A 25717-nucleotide genomic window follows, 5' to 3' on the forward strand; every position below is an offset into this window, starting at 1 on the left:
CCATGTCTCTAATTAGGGATGTATTATTGTTTAAGTTTCGTTTGATTTCGATTGCCTCGCGGACAGTTTGTTTGATTCCTAGGTCATTACTAATTAAAATTAAATAAAAAAAACAGTTTTTTTTTTTACGGAAAGTAAGGAGCGGCATTAAAACTTAAAACGAACAGAAATTACTTCGTATATGAAAGGGACTGCTTCCTCATCAACGCCCCACTCTTTACGCTAAAGTTTGACTCTTTCTCTTAACTCTACTTTTTAAAACAGTAAAAAACTTTAGCGTAAAGAGCAGGGCGTTGATGAGGAAGCAGCCCCTTCACTCTAGTTTAATTTCTGAACGTTTTTGAATCAATGCATGTTTTGATTTTGGCTCTCCGCAGATGAATAATGAAAACGAAATTTGCATATTTATTTTTTTTTGGCTAAATGGCTTTTTTCATAGTTTTGATCGAATGATTTTGGAAAAAAAGGAGCGGAAGAGGAGGCCTAATTGCCCTTCGATTTTTTGGTTACTTAAAAAGGCAACTAGAACTTTTAATTTTTTACAAATGTTTATATTAGTAAAAGATATACATAACTTACAAATTAGCTTACGTAACGAATTCTGTATTCTCATGTTTTTATTACGTATATGAGGGGGTTCATCCCCTCTTCAATACCTCGCTCTTTACAATAAAGCTTAAATGTTGTCCCAATTTCTTGAGAATGACCCCTGAATCACAAAAGCCGTAGATTAAATAGTTGAAATTACTAAAAATACTTTAGCGTGAAGAGCGGGTTATTAGGAGGAGGTACGCCCATCATATGCGTAATAATTTCTGTTCTTTTTAAGTTTTAATGCTTCTCCTTACTCTCAGTTGAAAAAACTTTTCATATTTATTTTTTCATTGTCTTTTTTTTAATAATGCTGGAAAATCCTGCGCTCCCTTCATGAAAATTTTCTTCCCCCATGACAAATTCCTCCAAGGAAAGTTCCCCCAACATATCCCCCTCTTCTCAACCCCCTCCCCCAACCTAAAAATCCCCCTGAAAACGTCTGTACACTTCCAAATAACCATTACTATTTGTAAGCACTGGTCAAAGTTTGTAACTTGTAGCCCCTCCCACGGGGACTGTGGGGGAGTAAGTCGTCCCCAAAGACACACTTGTAAGGTTTTTTGACTACGCTGAATAAAATGGCTATCTCAGAATTTTGATCTGGTGACTTCGAAAAAGAATTAGCGTCAGAGGGGGCCTAGGTGCCCTCCAATTTTTGTCTATTAAAAAGGGCACTAGAACTTGTCATTTCCGTTAGAATGAGCCTTCTCGCAAGATTCAAGGACCACTGGGTCGATACGATCACCCCTGGGAAAAAAAACAAAAAAAAAAACAAACAAACAAATAAACACGCATCCGTGATCTGCCTTCTGGCAAAAAAAAATCCAAAATTCCACAACTTTTATAATATGGTTCTCTAATACGCTGAATCTGATGGTGTGATTTTCGTTAAGATTCAATGACTTTTAGGGGGTGTTTTCTCCTATTTTCTAAAATAAGGCAAATTTCCTCAGGCTCGTAACTTTTGATGGGTAAGACTAAACTTGATGAAACTTATATATTTAAAATTAGCATTAAAATGCAATTCTTTTGATGTAGCTATTGGTATAAAAATTCCAGCTTTTAGAGTTTTGGTTACTATTGAGCCGGGTTGCTCCTTACTTACAGTTCGTTATCACGAACTGTTTGATTTTGGTGGGTTCGACCAGCGTAATAATATCCACAACTACATGGTATTTGATACATTCCTTTTAGACGAGTAACTGGGGTTTTATCCTTACCCGAATTGAGAAGATTCATTATACTTAAAATAAATTGTGAATGTAACACGTAAATTATTTCTTAAACAAACTTTTTTCAGTTTTGAAGTAATTTTTGGAATATATCTTGAGCATTAACAGTATTTATAAGATAAACTGGGTACCTGTTGCCAAAACGTATGTCTGTAATAAAATTTAATTCTTTTTCAATATACGGCTCTGAACAGATATTAATTACTCTATCCACAAAAGATATTACCACCCCTCTTTTAACCTCTGGAGGATGGTTATATTTGAAGTGAAGGCATCTATTATTCCATCTGTTTCGGTCTCTAGAGTAAATTGAAGATTTCTATCGTAAGTATTTAAGTGTTCTAGAAAACCTTTAAGTTCACTTTCGCCATAATTCCAAATTGAAATTACATCGTCCATGAAAAGTCCCCAAAACATATGACTAAGAAAATACAAATCCAGTGCCCAATTTTCAAGGTGCTCGACGCAAATATTTGCGAGTAGGGTTGATAAAGGTGCTCCCACAGGAAGGCCCCTTACCTGTTCGTAATATGAATCTCAAAACTGGAAGTGCATGGAATATTTGTTACATAATTTAACCAAATGCATGAGAACATCAATGTCTAGACCTATCGTTGACTCTTTGATTAGATGATAATTGTTTTCCAGTTAATTTTGTAATAATTGCTCAGATTTTGAAACATCAATACTAGTATACATGGAAACTATGACAAAGCCTGCATAATATGGTATTTTCAGAAATGTCTATCTGTTTCAATTTTTCTACAAGATCAACTAAACTTTTTATATAAGATTTTTGGGAGTGAAGCAATGGTTTAAATGCGGTGCATAGCCATTTTTCAATGCTTGAGTCAGGCGATTTTCTACTAACTACTAGCAATCTTAGAGGGATGCCTTGTTTGCACAATTTTGGTAATCCATAAGGCTTTGAGCAAAAAACACCACGAGGGAGAAATTTATTGTACAACTGCGGAGTATTCTGCCATTTTCTTTCAGAGTTTTTAATTCTTTTACAACTTTCTGAACAAGTTGATCAGTCTGGTCCTGGGTTGACTTAACATAAGTGTCCAACAATCGAGATCAAACGAAACTTAAATAATAATACATCGCTAAATAGAAACTTGGCTGAATACACACTCAACCCTATGCACACAAAATTAATTATAGAAAATAATCTAATTCCAAATAGAACAAAAATAGGAACTAATAAGAACAAGCCCATTCCCACAAGAACTACAAGATTAGATGCAGAGAAGGCAAATATCACAATAAGAATTTATTCCAATGCTCAATAAATACGGTTAGTGAAATGAATGAACCTTTTTAGCTTGAAAAATGTTAGCTTTTATCACACAGTCTTGACTGAACTTTTCTTTAAGAAGTAATTGATGCCTAGGCTATTTAAAAAAATGGATTTTTAACCGAGATCTTTTATTGTAAGTGTGTTATTGTTTATTATTTTCTTTGCTGAAGACAGCCCTTGGATATAGGTCAAAAATATTCAGATAGGTTGTGTTCGTTCAATGTCTTGGGGAAAAAATAAGTCCTCATTATTCTCTCTTCTGTTTTGTATTATGGAAATGCAGTGTGGTCTTCTTCATTACTTACATAATTAGACCGGAAATTTTCCACTACTGACAATTGCCACTATTGACACTATGGCCTCTCTTGTCTGACGGAGTGTACAAGCGAACTGTCCTCCTAGGTACAAAAATGAATTAACGCAAGAAATAGCAGAAGTAATGATAGGAAGAAAAGCTAGATAACTACAGTTAAACGCTAAAACTTCATGCTTCGAACTATTAATTCGAAGAACAATGCTAGAAAACTCATGCAAGAGCCTATCAAGATTTGACTGCAGAGCTTCGTGTATTCTACTAATCAGGAATACATCATCAGCATATCAGTTTACATAGTTTTCAGTTTTGTAGATTATGGGCAAGTGTTCGATTCATCTGATAGAAGAGCTTTAGTGACGGTCTTATCCTTGTATGATATACTAGACAAATGCATTAGAGTGATTAGTGCTATGTTCGAGGAAAACACTGCTGCGGTTTAGATAGGGAATGATGTTAGAATCTAGCTTTGTATTAAATCAGGAAATACAGCAGCTAGATCAGAGTTGTATTCTATCCCTATTTTTATGGTGCATTTTGTTGGACTTTGTCTTAAGGAGCCAAGGAAAGGGAGTAGAAAAACACGGAGTCTAATGGGGAAGAAAATTTTTCCTGGACTTGTATTATGCTGATGATTTAAACATCCCAAATGAAAGTGTGAGCAAAATAAATTAACCTTTAGAGGTTTTGTGAGTTCAGGGTGCTAGAGTATGTATAAAAATTCATATTAAAAGGATTAGGTCAATTAGGTCATTTAATAAATGAAAATTAAAATTTGACATCGGGTAAAGAAAAGATTGATCAAGTTGACAGCTTCACTTGCCTTGGTAGCATTGTAAGAAAAGACTATGGGAGCAGTGAAGAGGTTAAAATTAAAATAGCTATGGCTGAAGGTGTTTTATCGCAGCTGAAAAAAAAGTTTAGAAGAATAAGAAGGTAAGTCTGCGAACCAAGATTAGATTATGGGAATCTAAAATGATGACAGTGGTGAAATACGGTTCTAAAGCATGGGCACTCCAATAGACAGATGAAGATTTGCTAGATTTTTTCCAGGGAAATTGTCTACGGATTATTTGGGTACCCGGCTTACTGACCGTATTTCAAACAATAGTCTGTACGAAAAGTCTGGCTTAATCCTACCCTCTAGGGCTATACTAAGAGAAAGGTTGAGATGGATAAAGCACATTCTGCAGATGAAGGACGTCAAATTGCCAAACAAATTGCGTTACAAAAATTGACAAAATCGCCAAAGATCGACTTTTTTGGCCAGTCGTCTAGGGATGAACGGAAAGCAGGCCATCCCCGGTTAGGATGGGATAATGTCGTAAAAAAGAATGTGGGAAACGGGAACTTCCCGGCAGGGTGTAAGTAGAGCGGGTATAAGGAGGGAGGCTTTAAATAGATTGGGATAGAGTAGGAGCGATTATAACTTTGTTGGCCTTAGGTGGCTTGTTGCTGCATTGAGTTACTAGTAGCAGACAGAAATAATAGTAGTAATACAAAGATTTATGCGATATAGGCTGTGCAAAAAGTGTGGTTCAATCCCACTATTTATGGCTATAATGAGAAAAAGGTTGAGATGGCTAGGGTACGCTCTGCAGACGAAGGATGACAAATTGCAAAAAAATTGTATGGCGAACATTGACAAATTGCCAAAGGTTGTCTTTTTTGGTTAACCATCTAGGGCTGCACGGAAAGCAGGTCGTCACCGGTTGGGGTGGGAGTAAATCGTGAAAAAAGATTTAAGAGAGACGGAAACTTCCTCAGAGGATGCAAGGAGGAAGGCGTTGACTAGATTAGGATGGAGGTCGAGCAAACTTAGCTGCGTTGGTCTTTGGTGGCTTCGTGCTGTGATGAATTGCAAGTAGTAGTAGTAGTAGAAGTAGTAGCAGTAACGTTAAGATTTTTATGCGTAACGATGCCAACGTGGTAACTTGATTAGTGTCAGTCTTAAAGGAATCTGGTTGATCTGTAACGAATATATCTAGATGAGATAATCCATTTGGGTTATTGTGAATACCAAATCTGTCGAGCCGTTCAAGCCCATTTTAGAAAACTAGATCATGCAGATCTAAATTCTCCTTACGAGTATTTTCCTCATAAATTATCCTCATGAAGACATTACAGTCTTCATGAGGAATACTGGCAATCTTAGCATACCTACCCAAAATGAAATCTAAGACAGTTTAAAATTATTTAGTAATAGAGAGGGTAGAAGGGTTAAGTAAAGTCCCAATGATCCCGAAATCGTTTAGAAAGATTGTCGAAGCTTCTTTACCTGCTGAGTTGGGGTGATGAAGACATGAACATGTTAAATTGTTCTGTCTGTAGAGACCTCCTTCCTAATAAATTACACCATCGCTGTGTACTAGCCGTCACTTATGGAGCGTGCACTCCTGTATTGCATTCTAACTTTTCTGTATTTTGTGATTGAGGCTGGTCTTGATAATGTGAAATCGGAATGATTAGACAAACTTAACCAAATACAGTAAATCGTTAAATTTAGCTATGAAACCTATCCATTTAAGTACTCCACCCTAAAAATTTCGGTTTAGATGCTCCATGGTATACCAAAGATCTTTTTTTGGAGGTCAATTTGATCTCAGGTTTATTTGGATGAATTGTAATCAGGCAAAAGACGCCGTGTCGGGAAGGTAGCCGAACAAAGGCCAGAGGAATCCATCATCGATGTAATCCTAGAACAAAAAATGGAGTTGAAGTACCTGATATGAATCCTCAGCATGGGAGGCGGTGGACCAGCATATGTTGTAGCTATGCCGAGTTTGTTGCAGAACAGATTCTTGGCACCTCCCATTTTATGGCCTACAATTGGCAAAAGTAGGGGCAACAAGATCAGGATACAAAACTTTCACAAACGTGGAAAGCTCATATTATTCAAAATAACAAGAAATTCAGAGCTTATTGCATGCTATTATGGTGTCAGAAATTTATGAAACGTCTGCTGACCCTTACTCTTGTCGACGTCTGCAAAAGCGTTCGCCATCTATATTGCAAACAAAATGATTCAACTTACATAGAATATAACTTCAAACCGATTTCTTTCATTCACAATTTCATTATCGCCCTAACAATAGACTAGATTTTGTCCTTTAAAAGTGCTTTGGAATCTGTAATAAGTATAAGTTTTCCACTAGTACAATAGACCTTGTTAGAGAACAAAACATAAAGTCTCGAGAATATTAGCTCTCCAGAAGGAGACAAGCTAGAACACAAAGAGAGGTATGTTAAGACTTAATTTTGTGCTTATTCTCATGATGGGCTTGAATTTTGACCACGTTTCCCAGTACTCCTATATAGCCCTAAGTAGTGCACAAACAAATGTAAAATAAGAAGTAGTACCATCAGATTTTTTATTTTTGGCTTCTATTCAACAAAGTAAAATGGTCATTACCCTGACAGTGCACCATTCTGTTTCTGATGGATGTATCTTATATTCCTATAAATGTAATTATTTGTTTATTATTCTTTCTGTTGTAAAATGAGTTACTCTGTATAGACCTGAGATAGTTCTAGGTGATTGTTCTGAGCAATGGATGAAAAGAAATACTTTAAGTGAGTTGAAAATATAAAGGTAGGCATATATTCTTAGAATTAGGGCTATTGGTAAAATTCTAGTTAATTGACTTCTTGCTATCTCAGAAAGAGTTTAGGCTAGGATAATGAAAGTTTCAGGGATGGGTGTACAGGCTAAAGTATGTCCCTGGAAGGTATTTTAAAGTACCCACCTTCACTCCTTCTCCCTCTAGAGGGCCTTGAAATTTGCCTACATGACAGGTTTATACCTATTGAAATTTTGACAAAGCAACATTTTAACTTAAATTTCAGTTACTAGTTGCTTTTTCTCTGCTTTTAGTTTTGAGAATGCAATTCCTGTTATTTGTGTAGAATTTTAGCCATATCAATGCTCAGAAAGAGTTTAGGTTAGGATAATGAAAGTTTCATGGATGGGTCTACAGGCTAAAGTATGTCCCTGGAAGGTATTTTAAAGTACCCACCTTCACTCCTTCTCCCTCTAGAGGGCCTTGAAATTTGCCTACATGACAGGTCTATACCTATTGAAATTTTGACAAAGCAACATTTTAACTTAAATTTCAGTTACTAGTTGCTTTTTCTCTGCTTTTAGTTTTGAGAATGCAATTCCTGTTATTTGTGTAGAATTTTAGCCATATCAATGCTTTTTTTTCAAAATTTAGGACATGTATTTGCATGTCTTTAAAACCTTATAAAATGAAATTGAGCAAAGTTATGAAGCTGAAAACAATTTTTTTGCACTTCAATTAAGCAGAAGATCTATTTTGCAAGGTTTCACTTTTATAACACTCACATTTTTAAATTTCATCAAAGGTCAGGGCCCTCTAGAGGGAGAAAGAGTAGAGGTAGTTGCTTCAACATACCTTCAAGGGACATACTTTAATCTGTTTCATCCCTGAAAGTTTCATTTTCCAAACCTAAACCCTTTCTGAGATAGCAAGAATTCAATTAACTAGAATTTACCTAAAATATTGTTTTGTCAAAATTTCAATAGGTATAGGCCTGTCATGTAGGCAAATTTCAGAGCCCTCTAGAGGGAGAAGGAGTAGAGGTGGGTTCTTTAAAATACATTCCTGGGAGATACTTTATCCTGTAGATTCATCCCTGAATGTTTCATTTTCCTAACCTAAACCCTTTCTGAGATTGCAAGAAGTCAATTAACTAGAATTTTACTGGGCTATTGAGTAGGAAATATGTTTTGAAAGCAATTCTTAGTCTCCTTGGTAAATTTGCTATATAGCATAATTTTCCCAGGATGAAAGTGAAAACATCATTTAATGCCTTTTTTATGCTCTTTGATAATTCATTAGTCATTTCTGGGGCTAATTGCATCTTGAGCCCTTGAAGGGGTCCCAAAGGTGTTTTATATGAACTATGAAAGAGCCCAAAAAATTGGCAAATTTATGACAGTTGATATAACTGACTTACCAATAAAATGAACATACTACTTGATCCTTTTTTTCTGTTCTTCACAGATATAATAATTGCTTCTACTGCAAATTCAAATTTAAACACTTTTTAACCTAACCTAAACTAACCTTATTATAAATAATCTTAGCACTAAGAAAATGTAGCATTATTTTTTTCAAAAGATCAATTAAGAAAAGATGGCAGTAAGAAAATGTAGTATTATTTTGTCAAAAACAACCTCATTGTTTAATTGAAAAATTTGTCATTTTTAAGAGCTCAAAAAGTGCTTAAATTTGACTTTGCAGTAGAAGCAACTATTATATTCATAAAGAACATATAAAAAAAGGCATCAAGTAGTATGTTCACTTTATTGTTAAGTCGCTATATGAACTGTCATAACTTTACCAAAAAAGTATCAAATAATGTTTTCAGTTTTAGGTAAAGCTTTACTTTTGTCACTAGGTTTCAAAAATACATATTACTGCATATAGTAAGGTGACTGTGCATATAGCAAGATCTGACTCTGCTTAATCAGAAACCAAACCTCTTTTTTCAAAGAAGGCTGCTTGCCAAGCTTGATGTCAATGTTTGTCTGCTACTGCTTCACCATTTGGTATTGGTTCTTGACCTGAAGTCTAAGGGTCAGTTGTATTATATTCATGTCACATACTGAAGTCATAATTATATGCATTTAATGCTTGTAAAGTTCCAGCTGTAAGCAAAGTTGAAAAAAAATCACTGTCACTAAAAATGCAAGTTAATATATTACAAGTTTAATATCACCCAATAAAAATACATTCACTTTTTGGGTACAACTGTATTAAAGACAAATTTGATTAATATGCTGATCATCTATATTGCAATTACAACTGACCCTTAGACTTCAGGCCAAGAACCAATACCATATGATGAAGAAGCAGCAGACAAAAATAGATATTGAGCTTGGCAAGCAGCTTTCTTTAAAAAAGGTTTGGATCCTGATGAAGTACAAAGTCTGATCTACTGAAAAGGCATTTTAAACCAAACAAGAACTATCCTTTCCCAGTTCATGTCATAGGCAAAACAAAAAGAAGAAATTTTCAAGTTAGGTGGATGGATAAGTTTGCTTGGCTAGTATTTTATAAAATGAAGAATGGTTTTTATTACACTTTGTATTAACCAAGTGACATATAGCAATTGCAAATTCTGTCAGTCTGTCTGTCCTGATTTTGCTACTTTAGACACTTCCAGGTACACTAGGACAATGACATCTGGCAGGCGTGTCAGGGACCAGACCAGATTAGATTAGAAATCGTCATTGTTTCAATTTGACCATCCTGGGGGGGGGAGTGGGGGGCCTGTTAATTTGGAAAAAAATGAAGTATTTGTAACTTATGAACAATTGATCAGATCTCAATGAAATTTGACTTTTGGAAGGATATTGTGTCTCAGAGCTGTTATTTTAAATCCCAACAAGATCTGGTGACATTGGGGGAACCTAAAATCTTGGAAAACTCTTAGAGTGGAGGGATCAGGATGAAACTTGGTGGGAAAAATAAGCACAAGTCCTAGATACATGATTGACATAACCGGAACCGATTTGCTCTCTTTGGGGTAGTTGGGGGGGGGTATTCTGAAAAATTAGAAAAAATGAGGTATTTTTAACTTACAAACAGGTGATTGGATCTCAATGAAATTTGATATTTAGAAGGATATTGTGTCTCAGAGCTCTTAATTTAGGCCCCGACTGGATCTGGTTGACATTGGAGGGGGGAGTTGGAGGGGGAAACAGGAATTCTTGGAAAATGTGAAAATTGGGGTATTTTTATCTTACAAATAGGTGATTGAATCTTAATGACATTTGATATTTAGAAGGAATGCATGTCTCAGAGCTCTTATTTCAAATCCCGGCCAGATTTTTTGACATTGGGAAGAGTTAGAAGGGGAAATCTTGGAAAACACTTGGAGTGGGGGAATTGGGATGAAGCTTGGTAGATAGAATGAGCAAATGTCCTTGATATGTGATTGGCGTAACCATACTGGATTTGCTCTCTTTGGGGAAATTGGGTGGAGGGGTTCAGTGATTTGGCGAGTTTGGTGCTTCTGGACATGCTAGGATGATGAAAATTGGTATGCATGTCAGGGAGCTGCACAAATTGACTTGATAAAGTTGTTTTCCTAGATTCGACCATCTGGGGGGCTAAAGGGAGAGGAAAAATTAGGTATTTATAATATACGAGTGGGTGATCAGATCTTAATGAATTTTGATATTTAGAAGAACATTGTGACTCAGAGCTCTTATTTTAAATCCTGACCGGCATTAAGCCTTTAATTTTTCTTTTAAATCAATCTATTGATTCATAGGATTTTGTCAGAGCTCATACCATATGAGCTCTTGGCTCTTAGCTCTTCTTGCCTTGTCACAAGTGGCATATGAGCTCTTAGCTCTTGTTCTACAGAACATTGTGCTTGTTTGCTTCTGATCAAGGTATAAAGGGCTCTTATCAAAACTTAGGGCAGCTTCTCATGGAGCTTCATGTAAATTTAAAAACATCCTGGAAGACTTTTCCAAAAACTCGTACCATAAAGACACTTTGTTTTGGGGGAGTGTTTTCTAGTGAGCAGGCAAAAGTCCTCCGTAGTGGATGTCTTGAATAATCAGAAAAGAGAACAAAAGAAATAAACAGAAAGCAGCTTGGTCTCATAAAAAAATACTTGGACATAGACCAAATTTTGTTTGGGGGGAGGGGGGTAGCCCCTTCCGTGGTGGAGGGGGGATGGCCAGCTGACAGTTCAAAAAACCTTATGTTGCAACCAAGTTCTTTCTTACCTTTTAAATTCTTTATTGGTTAAATCATCAATTAAATAAAGTAAGTAAGTAAGTAAGATGGCACTTGACCCTTAAGGTCCAAACTGGTGGTGCTGATCTCTGTTTCATGGCTGTTCAGCCAGGAAGTGCAATGGAAAGTTGGGGGCCAACCATCCTGTGCTTTCACACACCCTTCCTGCTTACCTTCCCCAGATTTTTCCAGGTACCCATTTAGAGCTGGGTCAACTCTAGCTGAGCTTACAGAGTCACACCACTGACCCCCAAACTAAACCTGACCAGTACTGGAAATATTTCCTAGATTTCATAATTGATGCCAGGCCTTCTCAAAAGCTGGAGACGGGAAAAAGCCTTTTTGAAGTCTTGCAAGTCCAATAAAAGTCAGCATTGAGCACAGTTGCCACTTGCCCTCAGTATTTCAAATTTATAAAGATATTTATAATTCTCTAATTTGGAAGATAAAACTTCCTTATTTTTTTCCAAAAATTTACAAAATGCTGGAAAGATGTTGAGAGAACATGGCAAGCGATCATTAATGTCTTTAACCCCTTGTGTCCGCCTTCTTATATTCCTCCAAGTTTGGTGGCCAATGGCTTGGTTGTTCAGGACAAAATTTAATGTTCAAGAAGCACTTGTTTCTCTAATGTCGAAGAAACAACTGCTCCTTCACTAAGCGTCTCTTCTTTTAAATCTGATTCCGAGTCATATCTTGGCCCAACTTGCTTGAAGGTGATGGTCTCAGAGACAGTTTCTGTGGTTGAGATAACTAGAATGGTTAATGGTTTAAAAGGTTCAGTCTATACTAGTCCTGATTGTATAACTACCAAGGTGGTGAAATTCATTCTTCCTTCAATTATTTCTCCATTGACAAGACCTGTAAGTCTGTTATTTTGGGGAATAGAATTTTTTCCAATTTACTTAAGCAACATTAAATGATTGTTTTATACAAAGGTGGACCTTGAAGTTACCCAGGAAAGTATCAGCCAAAATCTTTGCTGTCTGTATTTTGCAAAATCTTTGAAAAGGCTATGCTTTCCCATCTACTTCCCTTTTTAGATGTTAAGGACTTGTTTCATAAATTTTAGTTTGGCTTCTGAGCTAAGCTCTTAACAGAGCATATAACTATTTATTTTTTAAATTTTTACATTTTTACTATTGATTCTTTACTGATTCCTGCTCATTTATTTTTGGATACCCGAATTGCTTCTGATTTTTTTTGTCCACCAAATTTTGCTTCCCAAACTATCTCATTAGGGTGTAAGAGGGATTACTAGCGCTTGATTCGACGCCTATTTTTCTGGAATGTTTGTCTCCATGCATCATCTGTTCTATTCGCCCTCCCTAGTTGAGTTAGGCTTTCCACAAAGGTTCAGTTGGGGGCCTCTATCCTAATAATTATGTAATTGTTATCGATAAGCATAACCAAAAAAGCCATAGTTTGTTCTCGTGTATACTAGCCCCAAACCATTCCATACCCATAAATGTAGATTTCCATCAGTAGATGAGGACACTCTAGTTACCGTCAGAAACAACAGTAACCTCTTTACTGCTATAAGAATGGAGCCTGAGGTCCATAAATGATTCTTTTGTTTTACAGAGAAATTCTATGGTGCAATGCTACGTGTCTGGCCATAAATTGTGCTAAGTTGTGCTTCATGATTTTCCCGTGATTTTTTAGGCTTGTTCTTAACTAGGGTATCGGAAATTCACCTTTCAAGGGGATCTCCTAGTAGACTTAAAGACTAGTATCTCCAGTTCTTTTTGATGAGAATCACTCCTTTGTGTATCATATTAGTCTAATTAAAAATAAAGATATGGAGGAATCATGGAATTCTTAAAAGGCTCAGTATATTTTCCCTGGGTGTATTAATCTCTTCATTGTTTCATTTCCTTTTTGATACTGCTGTCGAAAGTAGCCTGTATGACAAAGGAAGGAACATTATTCTTGAACCAAATAGTTCTATTAATCAAGTTCCAAGGAGTTGAAGCTCATTTCCAATGCAAGTGAATGTATTTTGACTCAGGGTGAAATTTTGATTCTAAAAGTATGTCTATTCCTTAGCTACCTCATTAATAAGTTAGTCGGACAATTTACCAAAGGGAAGGATTTCAGCCTCTTCCTCTCTTATTCTTAAAATAAACTAGTCTTATCACTATTTTTACGCAGTTAAGAAATTTTTTGGGGGTTGCTTGTGTGTGTGTGGGGAGGTGGAGGTGTTGAATCCGTTAATCTCTCCTTATCCTAACGGAAATTTTAGTTTCTCTCTTTTCCAAAATCTGTCCCTGAATATGGTCCTAGGAGCTATTCTTGACCAGAATAACCAGATTTACGGTGATCTTTCTGGAACCCTCAGAACTGTTTCATCTCTTGTCTTTGATCATTCTACGATTTTGTAATTCATCTATATCTACTACCTTCATAATTCCACTAACATTTGAATGACATTCAGTCCATCATACTTCAATCCTCTGACAGCTTCTGTTTCTGTTTGCAATACTCTTCTGGAATCAGCTAAAAAAAATTCCAGCTAAAAATATGTGTTTATTGTTGATTATGTCTCAATTTAATTATTATCATTATTTCTTTCTCTAATTATTGGTCTCGTGTGGTTAATGTCTGTAGGCCAAGTTGAAAAAGCACCTTCGTATTTTTGTTGCATGGAAGACTTGGCTTTGTATTAGGCAAGAAGTTAGTAATCAGTTGTGCCTCATCTTTCTTTGTTTATTTTAATCGTTATTTTAATGTTTATTAGTAATCGTTGTTTTTCTCTGTGTATTTCTGGCCATAGATGCCGGTATATTATGTTTTACTGTTTAAATATATTGTTGAAGTGTCCTATAAATCTACCTGTCTGTAAAAAAGTAGTTAATTGTCATAGCAGGGCTGCTATGTTTATTTTTGTAAATGATATTAGCCTAGTTTTACATCATTGATTTTGGACACTGCAATGTAATTTTCTGAACATGTGTCAATCAGAAAATGTTTAGAACCCTCTTAGATACTAGTCTATGGTAATAGACTACATTTTCGAAGAAGCTGTGACTATTATTGACTCATTGATTGGTATGTTAACTTTCAGCCTCAATGGAATTCCAGCCTAAGTAATTAATTTCAACCTTCCTGTTATTGTTTCTCCTATTGCCAATCCAATTATATCCTTATTTCACTTTGATATTTTCCCCTATTTTCTCGGGTTAATCTAAATAGTTTCCCTACATAAGGGAAGAATTTAAATAAAGAGGATTAATAATTGTCCAATATCGCTTATGAGTTTTTAGAGTCAATTAGGACTTGTCCCAGTAAAACCTAGGAGACTCTTGGTGATAAATAAAGCATGAAGGAGAGATGAGGTGGATATTTTGAGAATAGGCTAAACCAGTTGTTGTTGGCAAGGTTGCAGGTGGTTCTTTGACCCGTTTTGTGCAGATCTGACTAATATCCACAAGCAGGTGTGCAGGTCCAACTGAGAATAGTCGGTTGTTGACTGGGATTTGTAGGGTACGGGAGAGACTTGCGTGTTTTAGCAAGTCTGATTAGTGTGGCCCAGTAACTGTGCCCCCGCTATCTATCCAGAGGTCTGGCGCTTCTAGTTCAAACTATCAAACAATTTCTTTTACCCTCGCCCCCTCCCGAAGCAAAATTATGTGTACGTGCTTGCTTCAAGAACGGGGAAAGACTATTGAAGTGTCAAAGTTTTTCTTAGGGGGGGGGACACCAAAAGAATGAAGAGTAAGTAGTAATATTCGTAGACTTATCTAGCACTCTAAAATAAGGTTTTTTTTTACCCTAAGACCAGTTTACCGTTAGAGAAATATATTGGGTGGAGGAGGATTTAGACTAGCTACCCCACGCCCCGTGCATATCTAAATTTGTACCAACTTTGGTAGTTTGGGGAATATTGTGAATTCAGCTTTACTCGTTAGACATCTGTATCCATGGCGTAACAATTCCTAATAGATGGCATATTAGAACATATATTTAAAATGTATTTCCTTTTCAGCATCGTGCAGTAGTCTTATATTCAAATACGTTTACGCATGGAGAATAAGTTTGAGAAGAATGTAGAGTATCTGGCTCACTTACACCGAGGGTAGGGATGGGGTATGTAGGGTCGCAAAAAATCCGTCCTGATGATGTCCTCCATCCTGGAAATGTTAAAAAATGTAGATACGTGTTAAAAAAAAGTGTAAATGCTAAATGTGTTTTTTCGTGTTTGCTACATCCTCCTGCCCCCGAGTTAAAACCATCTAGTCCTTATGCTTAGCTAGGTGTTAGACTCTGTGTGAGACATTATATCTAATCAAAATAAAGATCTTAGGTAGATATACACAAGAGGGACGTAATTTTCTATGGGACAGAGAGGCAACTGCTCCTCCCAGACCTTGGTTTGCCCCCCTCGGTTAGGCTCCAATTGGAAAAGAAACCCCATAGATTTAGTTTGTCCCTTCGCCTTAGGTTTCAACGAATGTCTTTTTTAATATTTCTTTGAAAAATACATTTTTTGGTAGTTTCATTGAAATAATCGAATATTTGCCCCACCCCTAGATTTTGCAAAATGCATTTTGCCGCTTCCCCATAATTTTAGTAGATTGGTGCCACTGGTGGTAAGATATGTTTAAGCATATTTATTTATGAACTTGTTTAGATGCTTTATATACTCCATTCCAGAAAATGTTTATGAGTCAGAAATTAATGAAGAGAAGGATTAGGGGGCTGAGACTGTGAAAGCTGGCCAAAACATAGATAAACGCTGATTCTGTTGGAGGGGACTCCCTGGTGTTGGTTTAAACCGCAGACATCGGATTTTGACCCCAACTTCACAGGTATATTCAGGTTTTAATTTTTTTTGGGGGGGGGGATAAAAATGCATTAACAATTGGTTTAAATGCTTTTTGTTACATTTTTTGTACCTGAACAAAAATTTCGAAATTTGCCTAATATTCGAAAAAAGGGGAAATGCCCTCTAAATGGTAAGGAATATAAATAAAAATCATACTGTCAGATTCAGCGTATCAGAGGACCCTACAGGACCCTGCTTTAGAAGTTTCAAGCTTCTATATACAAGAAATGTGGAATTTGCATTTTGTTTTTTTTTTGGCAGAAGAAAGATCATGGATGTGTGTTTAGCCTATTTGTTTTTTTGTTTTGTTTTTTTTTCTTGCCCTTTTTAACTAACCAAACAGATTAGAGGGCAAATAGCCCTCCTTGGAGGGCAATTATGAGATAGTCGTTTTGTTTAGCATAGTTGAAAGATCCAAAAACTATACCTCAGGGGTAACATGACCCCCACAGCCACTAGGGAGAGGCCTGTAAGTTATAAAGTTTGTCCATTGAAACACTTGTAGTATTTGTTATAGGGAAGTATACCGACATTTTTCGGGAGGGGGTGAGATTTTGTGCTTGGGGTGGGTTTCCTTGGAGAAAATTTCTGTGGGAGGTATAGTTCAGGGGTAAATTTTACAGTAGGGGGATATGACATAATTCCTATACGAAGTTCTTTTTATTTTTCTTACTTTCTCTTTGCCAACTCAGTTTAACACGTGGAGATTGTTTTGAGAAAATCGTCCGGGGGATATTTTCAGCGTGTTTGGATATCTGGGAAAAAATTCCTTGGAATGAGGATTTTCCGGAGTGATCGAGAAAGTGATTAGAAATTCAAGTCCTTTGAAACGAAAGTATGGCAAGAAGAATTTTTCAGGCTGAATCGGCCCCAAGAAACTTTAAAAGGAGGGGATTTTCAATAAGGTGGAATTATTCGAAGGGAATTTTACTGGAGGAGTGTATTTTACGCGGGAGGGAATTTCCTCGTAGCAGTTTCCCATGAGGGGAGCGAAATTTTCATGGAAGGTGAGTCGGATTTACCGGCATTATTCGAAAATGATTAGAAATTAAATATTAAAAACAAGTTTTTTCAACCGAAAGTAAGGGGTGACATTAAAACTCAAAGAGGGGTAACATTAAAACTCAAAACGGACATAAATTATTCCGTATACGAAAAGGTTGCCCCTCTCCTCGATACCCTGCTATTTACCCTAAAGTTTGACTGTTTCTTCCTATTTTTAAGGACGGCTTCTGAAACACAAGTGCCTTTTCAGTAGAATTTCGCTAGCTTTTAAAAATGCTAACAGTTTTAGCGAGAAAAGTAAGGTGTAGAATTTCATTAGCTTTTAAAAATGCTAAAAGTTTTAGCGTGAAAAGCAAGGTATTGAGGAGGAGACAACTCCGTACTATTCGGAGTAATTTCTGTTCGTTTTAAGGTTTGATGCTGCTCTTTACTTTCACTGAAAAAAAACTTGTTTTTTTTATTTAACAAAACATAAGACTAAGCTATCAAATTCTCAATTTTGAAGATAGATGGTAACATATTGTGGACTTTTTGTCAGCTCCAGCTGAAATATATCCCTGAAGGCCTGGGGCGCCAATTGTAGAGAGGTAGTAGCTCACTTCCCAGGGTCTTGAAAATAACCTTTTTTGGTATTTTTATTGGAGAAAAATGCCCTCCCAATATTTGGAAAAAAAATTCAGTAAAAATTGAAATAATCCTTCCTCCCCACATTTTGTAAATTGGTGCCCCTGCTAAAGGTATTTCGGATCTATATGTAGCTAATGGTATGAACTATTCAGCGGTGAAGATAGCCTTCTCTTGACGACGTCCCCACAGGTTTGATACGGCCACCCCGTGAAAAATGCGAATTCGTTTCCAACCACATAAAACTGTTCAAAATTTTGTTTACAATTGAATCTGAATCTCGCTACCGTTTGTCCCTTCCCTTTTTCTTTTGTTGTTGCGATTTTCAATTTCTCTTGTCTTCTAATCATATTTATATTTGCTTCATTTTCATCAATCAACCCCTTAAACATTTTTAGTGACCTTAAATTAGATTTAGCGCCTTTGTAAAGTTACTTTTTTTTTGTCAGTGGACCTCTAACTTTTGCCTTGGCTTGTCTTTTGTCATAGTAAAAAACATAACGCCGATCATTTCTTTTCTTAACAAAGGCACGGTAAGCGTTGATGACCTTATCCAGGTCAAACGCAATCGCAAACATTATAACTATCGTTTTCAATTTTGGCCAGTCATCGTACTTCCTATATATATATATATATATATATATATATATATATATATATATATATATATATATATATATATATATATATATATACATGCTTTTCCTCTGCTTGGATAAATTTAGCTTTGCGAGTCAGCTTTTTCAGTCATATGCAAGCTATCATCGTAAAAGTTAAAGTTAGGTTAGATTATATTAGTTTTGGGTTAGGTCAGATTAAGTTAAATTTGGTTATATATATCAGAAATGGGTTGAAAATATTAGATAGCGCAACCTAACCAAATCCAACCTAACCTGTCATCACCTTACCTTGCAATCAATTTTAATTAATTTTTCCATTTCAAGATTTATATCGACTCGAAGAAATTCAAGTTTTCTGCACTTGGCAAATGACTGATGGATTTTGAGTTGCCCAAGTCAAAAGTATTAAGGGCACCGACATTACGAAGAGGCAGAGAAGAATTAGCGCTGGGAGAAAAGGTAGGCACTAGATCAGTTAAAGATACTTGCAGAGGTTTTAACCCTTTAGGCCAAGTGTCTATATTCAGAATAGTTTAATCTAGGCACTTATGGTCAGGAAAGGGAAGTTTAGTCCCGTGCCGTCCCCCTAAGAAATGCCAAGATTTTCATGGCTTTTTCGATGACCTCATCTCTCTGCTGTTCTGTGTTTTCTTTTCTTTGTCTTTCCCCCTTTGCGGAATATTTTGCCCCTCCCAAATTCTGACGTACTTGCATTTTTTTGTCCCAAGGTTTATCCTAAGAGTTTAGTAACAATAAACTGAATGCATATATTTGCTGCGTGTTTGTTGTTTTTTTTCCTTTCTTTTTGTTTACTTATCTTTCTACTCCATATAACACCCTTGTATGTTCTATTGTGCAATAAAGATATTGATTGATTGATAAAGAAAACAACAAGAAAATGTACAACAAACTAGAGAACAATTGCAATGAAAAGGCAACGTAAAAAATATTGTTGTCTTTGTGTCAGTACAAGAGCTAAGGTACCTCATTTATTTGGCCTTATATTTGTAACAAAAAGACATAAAAATTACCCGCTTCTCCTCTCATTACTATAGCTTAATTCGTACTTTGTAGTGAATTAAAATCCATGTCACAAAGAACGTTATTTGAGGAGATAGAGCGTATGTCTCTCCTGTGAATTTTACGTAATGGCTTGCGGTAACTTAAGTTCACTTTCTGAGACTCAGCCTTCTTCTCTTGTCGGCTGATCGTCTCAAAGACAAAGGCTCTACCAACGAATTCTCACAGGGACTAGCCATCATCAGTATCTTTTGAGAATCTATGGGTTGACTATGGAATCTGATTAAAAAGACGATGAAAGTGCACGCCCCTTTTTTCGGCAAGCTAATTAATCAAATTCAAAGCACCACAGGGAACTACCGATGCTGCCACTTTGACCAAACGGCATTTCCTTTGAGCTGATTTTTAGTATTTCCCTAGCAGACATGCTGCAAAATTTTTCAGGACTATTGTTTCCTTAACCTTTAAAAGAAAATTCTGCTCCGTTTTAATCGAAAAAAAAAAAAAAAAATCATTCTTTCTGAAGATATGAGTTTTATTAAACTGAATATCTTCATCCCCGGCACAAAATGAGAGAAATTCAATGGTTCTAAGATATCTGGAGAATTAGGTGTCGGCATTTACTTTTATGTTGTTTATTCAGATCCCTTATCGATGCTCTAGCTAGACGTTATGACAAGAACCCCCAATTAAGTCTAAATAGTTTGGACATAGAAACAAAAAGAGTTTGTAATGGACGAGATATGGTGTTTTTTTTCTAAGGTACTGCATAACCTTAAATAACATTAAAAAAAAAGAAAAAAAAGTGACTGGTTGTCGTACTATGCTCTGCCTTGGTGTTTAACCCTTAAACCCTTAAGGGTTGCCAACATTTGAGGCAAATGCACCAGTTGTGTGACCGAATGGTACCCAGTAGATTCTGAACAATTATAACATTCTATTTCATTCTCCATCCCTAAGACGAAAAATACTACTTTTTTCAATAATATATTAATCCTCTCTTAGAAACAGGGTTGCCTGTGCCCAGGGTTGCCACTTGTAGCACCAAAGTACTGTTTTAGCACTATTACAGTCAATTTTATTTACTGTAGCACCGACAATCGCTGTGTAGTACATAAATTTGGGCAATTATAGCACTTAAGGAACTGACCATGGTGGCATCCCTGCTCAGAAACCATGTGTTGGTTTATGTGTTGATTACACATAACCAACACGTTTCTCATGTGTTGATTAGTTTGAAATCCACGGGGATTTCATTTTGTGTCACGTGGGCGAACATCCCCTTTCTTTGGCTCAAATGTCTGACTTGAGAGGCTCGAAGAGGTGACTTGAAAAGGCTCGAAAATCTTGAAAAACTGAAACTTCACCTCTAAAATGTAGCTCGAATATACCGAGATTTAGTCTGGATTGTACCATAACCTCTAAAGTGTGCTGAAAATGGAACATTTGTGCTGCGTAGGCAATTTTGTGTTATTTTTTTATTATCATAAATGTTTTTGATAAATATTAAGATGAATTAGCATGTACATAGATATATAACACGGAGATTAAAATATTCCGTGCATGAGCATCCAGTTTATAGTACGGTGGAACAATGAAGCTGTTTAGTTAGTGTGCCAACAGATGTTGTTTGAGGAACATGATTCTTGCTTTTATGAGTGCGACATCGAATTTCAATATTATTTTAAGTGTTGAATTTCTATCGGAGAATATTAATTGGTGATAAGTGCAGTTATATATATATATTTCGTAAATAGTTTTTTGGATATAATGGTTAATCTTGTGGCTGATAGTAAAGATAGTGGAATGGAAAGTGACCAAAAAGTGGATGATCCAAAAAGAAAACAAGTCAAGTCTAAAAGTGAGTTAGTTGTAAACACAGAAACTAAAAGGAAGAAAGGAAATAGCACGGTATTGATTTTTTTTTATTTCTTATAATCAAAATATCTTAAGGCCAGATTGTCTATTTAATAGATTAAATAAATACTCAAACTGGTTTCAAGTTTCTTTGGGAACAGGGCTGCCAATTGACGAAAATATTGGAGGTTGGTAAGGATTTTGGTAAAGGCCAATAATAGCATCTCTTCGGACGGACACTTGCTAGACCTAAAAGAGGGACATTTTTAAGATTGCTAATTTTATGTTTATTTTTTATGTCTTTGCTCGTGTTTCTGACCAATCATCTCCACCCCCCGTTAAAGCTTTCATATAGCCCCAGGTTATATAAAGATGGTAAATATATGACTGTTCACATTATTGACTTACCAATAAAGTAAACATACCACTCAATACCTTTTTTTATGCTCTTTACGAATAAACCAATCGCTTCTATCGCAAAATTCATGTTTCAGTACTTTTTGAGCTCTTAAAGATGACGAATTATCAATTAAAGTATGAGTTATCGATCGTTTTCGACAAAATAATACTTCATTTTCTCAGAGCCAAAATTATTTGTAATACGGTTAGGTTGGGTTAAGCTAGGTCAAAAGTGCTTAAATTTGAATTTGCGATAGAAGCGATATTCGTAAACGCTACAGCAAGTAGCCTATTAATGAACTGCATTTCATCCCCCCCATTTTTATATGTTTTTTAACCAATTATCTTTTTTACATATTTTAGGGAAATATGAGGCCATTAGAGGGGAGGGGGGGGTCTGGGTATGAATTTCTGGTATGAACCCTGGCTAGCAAGCTGTGCTTTAAAACAGATTCGAGGTGGTGACAAGCAATTTTTATTCTTAGAAGTCCTGTCCTCAAGTAATCTTTTTATTAGCATGTTTTCTTTAGTTGTAGTCAACCTTTAGGAGTTTACCTAAAATTTGCCTTGATACTTGTCTGTTATAGCCCCGACCACTCAAGTAGTTCATCCATTAACGCACTATGGAACCGTTTTTTTTCGTTAGTTTCTTTTAGCTTAGCATGAGACAAGACAAAACAAGTGACAGAATAGACGGGGAATATATAATCTGGGCTATATATTTGCACATAAGGGGGGGTAATGTATTTGGGCAGTTTGAAGTTAGAAAACGATTCTTGCTTCATAATATGAAGAACAATTGTACCTAACAAATTTTGCATGCAGACCTGCTATACTTTACCCCCACCTCCCCAGTGTGCAAGTATATTGCTCAAATTTGTTTCTAATTGTATCATACTTAGATGTATCTCATTAGGATTAACCTAACTTCACCTCTTGAGTGGTTGGGGCTATAATAGACATGTAGTACTTTGCCTTTCTTTACATGTTTTTCTCTATGTTGAACAATTGATTCAAATCTACAATAAACTATTTGGAAAGTTTTTCGCAGTTCATATAACTGACTTACCAATAAAGTGAACATATCACTCGATGCCTTTTTTTATGTTCTTTACGAATATAACAGTCGCTTCTATTGCAAATTCAAATTTAAGCACTTTTTGACATAACCTGAACTAACCTTATTATAAATAATTTTGGCACTGAGAAAATGTAATATTATTTTGTCAAAAACGATCAAGAAAACGGCGCTGAGAAAACGTAGTATTGTTTTTTTCGAAAACGGCCGATAAATCATACTTCAATTGAAAATTCGTCATTTTTAAGAGCTCAATAAGTGCAAGCTCAAAAATTTGCGATAGAAGCGATTATAGTATTCGTAAAGAACATAACAAAAGGCATCGAGTGGTATTTTCACTTTATTGGTAAGTCAATTACATGAACTGCAAAAAATTTACCAACTGTTTTTTCAAAGGGTCCCTAAATTCTCTCCGTGATCTTCTACCCTGCTAGCATAGGTTATTGACCCATATGCTACTTCTGCACCTGTCATTAAGCACTAATATCAATTAAACTCTCCTGGAGGCTCATGGAAAATACAATAATTTCGCTTATTGCACCTGGTCTGTCTACAGGAGCAAATTTTGTGGATTTCAGTTTTGAAAGTCATTTGTTTATTGCTAATCTGGTCTTATAATAGGACGACCGAGCAATAAATTAAAACTGCAAAATTTTTGGGATTTTATCACTATTGAGATGAGGGAGTATGCTGAGGCGATCCCTTTAAGGGGATCAAAAAGTTATCCCTGCATTTTGTGATAAATTAAATTTAATACTTGGCTTTTTACATTTTCAGTATTTGAAGTAATTAATCAACCTCAAAGGGCGATTCTTGCTCACTTGAAAGTTTTTTTTCAAAGAGCTTTTTTGATTTTCCGTTCGCTATACATATATGTATAAAATTGGAAAAATTAGCACAAAAAATAAATTTTTTATATGAAGTAATGAACTTAGTTAAACTTCAAACAAAGAAAAAATACTGCTTTGCAGGTTACGCATTTTATATCTACAAAACTAGCTTAAATAAACTCTTGATATTTTGCAATGTCCATGGCTAATTGTCAAGTCATGGCTAATTGTAGAAAAAACCAAGACAGATAGTCTGATTGGATGAGAGGCAAATCCGGCATTAACCCCTTTATTAGGATTGATAAAAAAGATGTTAGTTCATTTGTTATTCCAGAGGGGATTTGGAAGGTATCTGAATGGAAATCTCTGCTCTTAAATACAGACCAACCAAATAATTTTTTGCCCATGAAGCTTGTGATAAATTGCCAAGCTCATCAGAGGTTCTAACCCCATCCCCACCCCCACTTTCACTTCTACAGACAAATAAATATGCATAAAGTAATTGATGTCGTGACGGGTGACAAACTAATGAGATATTCGTAAGTTAATTTTTTTATTTTAAGCTACCCATTGAATTTTCTTTTCCTCATGGACATCCTTTTTATGGCACTTGGTATTAACCAAGTGACATATAGCAATCGCCAATTCTGTCGGTCTGTCTGTCTGTCGGTCTGTCGGTCCCGGTTTTGCTACTTTAGGCACTTCCAGGTAAGCTAGGACGATGAAATTTGGCAAGCGTATCAGGGACCGGACCAGATTAAATTAGAAATAGTCGTTTTCCCGATTTGACTATCTGGGGGGGGGGAGTGGGGGCCCGGTTAATTCGCAAAAAATAGAAAAAATGAAGTATTTTTAACTTATGAGCGGGTGATTGGATCTTAATGAAATTTGATGTTTGGATTGATATTGTGTCTCAGAGCTATTATTTTAAATCCCGACAGGATGTGATGACATTGGGGGGAGTTTGAGGGGGAAAACCTAAAGTCCCGGTTTTGCTACTGTAGGCACTTCCAGGCAAGCTAGGACGATGAAATTTGGCAAGCGTATCAGGGACCGGACCTGATTAAATTAGAAATAGTCGTTTCCCTGATTTGACCATCTGGGGGGGGGGGCGGTTAATTCGGAAAAAATAGAAAAAATGAAGTATTTTTAACTTATGAGCGGGTGATTGGATCTTAATGAAATTTGATGTTTGGAATGATATTGTGTCTCAGAGCTCTTATTTTAAATCCCGATCGGGTCTGATGACATTGGGGGGAGTTGGAGGGGGGAAACCTAAAATCTTGGAAAACACTTAGAGTGGAGGGATCGGGATGAAACTTGATGGGAAAAATGAGCACAAGTCCCAGATACATGATTGACATAATCAGAACTGATTCGTTCTCTTTGGGGTAGTTTTTTTGGGGGGGAGTAATTCTTAAAAATTAGAAAAATGAGGTATTTTCAACTTACGAACGGGTGATCGGATCTCAATGAAATTTGATGTTTAGAAGGATATCGTGTTTTAGAGCTCTTATTTTAAATCCTGACCGGATCTGGTGATGGGGGCGGGGAGTTGGGAGGGGGAAACCTAAAACTTGGAAGACACTTAGAGTGAAGGGATCGGGATGAAACATGGTGGGAAAATTAAACACAAGTCCTAGATAGATGATCGACATAAACGGAACGGATCCGCTCTCTTTGGGGTAGTTGGGGGGGGGGGGGGTATTTCTGAAAAATTGAAAAAATGAGGTATTTTTAACTAACGAACGGGTGATCGGATCTCAATGAAATTTGATATTTAGAAGGATATCGTGGCTCAGAGCTCTTATTTTAAACCCGACCGGATCTGGTGACATTTGGGGGGGGGGAGTTGGGAGGGGGAAACCTAAAACTTGGAAAACACTTAGAGTGGAGGGATCGGGATGAAACTTGGTGGGGAAAAAAACACGAGTCCTAGATACTTGATTGACATAACCAGAACGGATCCGCTCTCTTTGGGGTAGTTGGGGAAGGGGGTTAATTCTGAAAAATTAGAAAAAAGGAGGTATTTTTAACTTACGAACGGATGATTGGATCTCCATGAAACTTGATATTAGAAGGATATCGTGTCTCAAAGCTCTTATTTTAAATCCTGACCGGATCTGGTGACATTGGGGGAAGTTTGGGGTGGGGAAACCTAAAATGACGGAAAACGCTTAGATTGGAGGGATTGGGATGAAGCTTGGTTGGAAAAATAAGCAGAAGTCTTGCA

At 36.3% G+C, this 25717-nt stretch overlaps 1 protein-coding gene across 11 annotated transcripts in view; it reads left to right on the top strand.

Annotated features, from left to right (window-relative positions):
• The first annotated feature begins 6474 nt into the window (after positions 1-6474).
• Positions 6475-25717, top strand: part of LOC136027600 (mitogen-activated protein kinase-binding protein 1-like) — a 215511-nt gene continuing 196268 nt past the window's right edge. For 9 of the 11 annotated variants that reach the window (XM_065705009.1, XM_065705012.1, XM_065705013.1 and 6 more), the window contains exon 1: positions 20931-21231. In XM_065705009.1, the coding sequence (XP_065561081.1) occupies positions 21091-21231 (141 nt within the window). In that variant the 5' untranslated portion in view covers positions 20931-21090. Of the gene's footprint in view, positions 6683-18624; positions 18760-20930; positions 21232-25717 lie in introns of those variants that run through there. The other 2 variants (XM_065705011.1, XM_065705005.1) reach the window with 1 other exon arrangement.

Source organism: Artemia franciscana, chromosome 5 (assembly GCF_032884065.1).
Source record: "Artemia franciscana chromosome 5, ASM3288406v1, whole genome shotgun sequence".
Classification (NCBI taxonomy): domain Eukaryota; kingdom Metazoa; phylum Arthropoda; class Branchiopoda; order Anostraca; family Artemiidae; genus Artemia; species Artemia franciscana.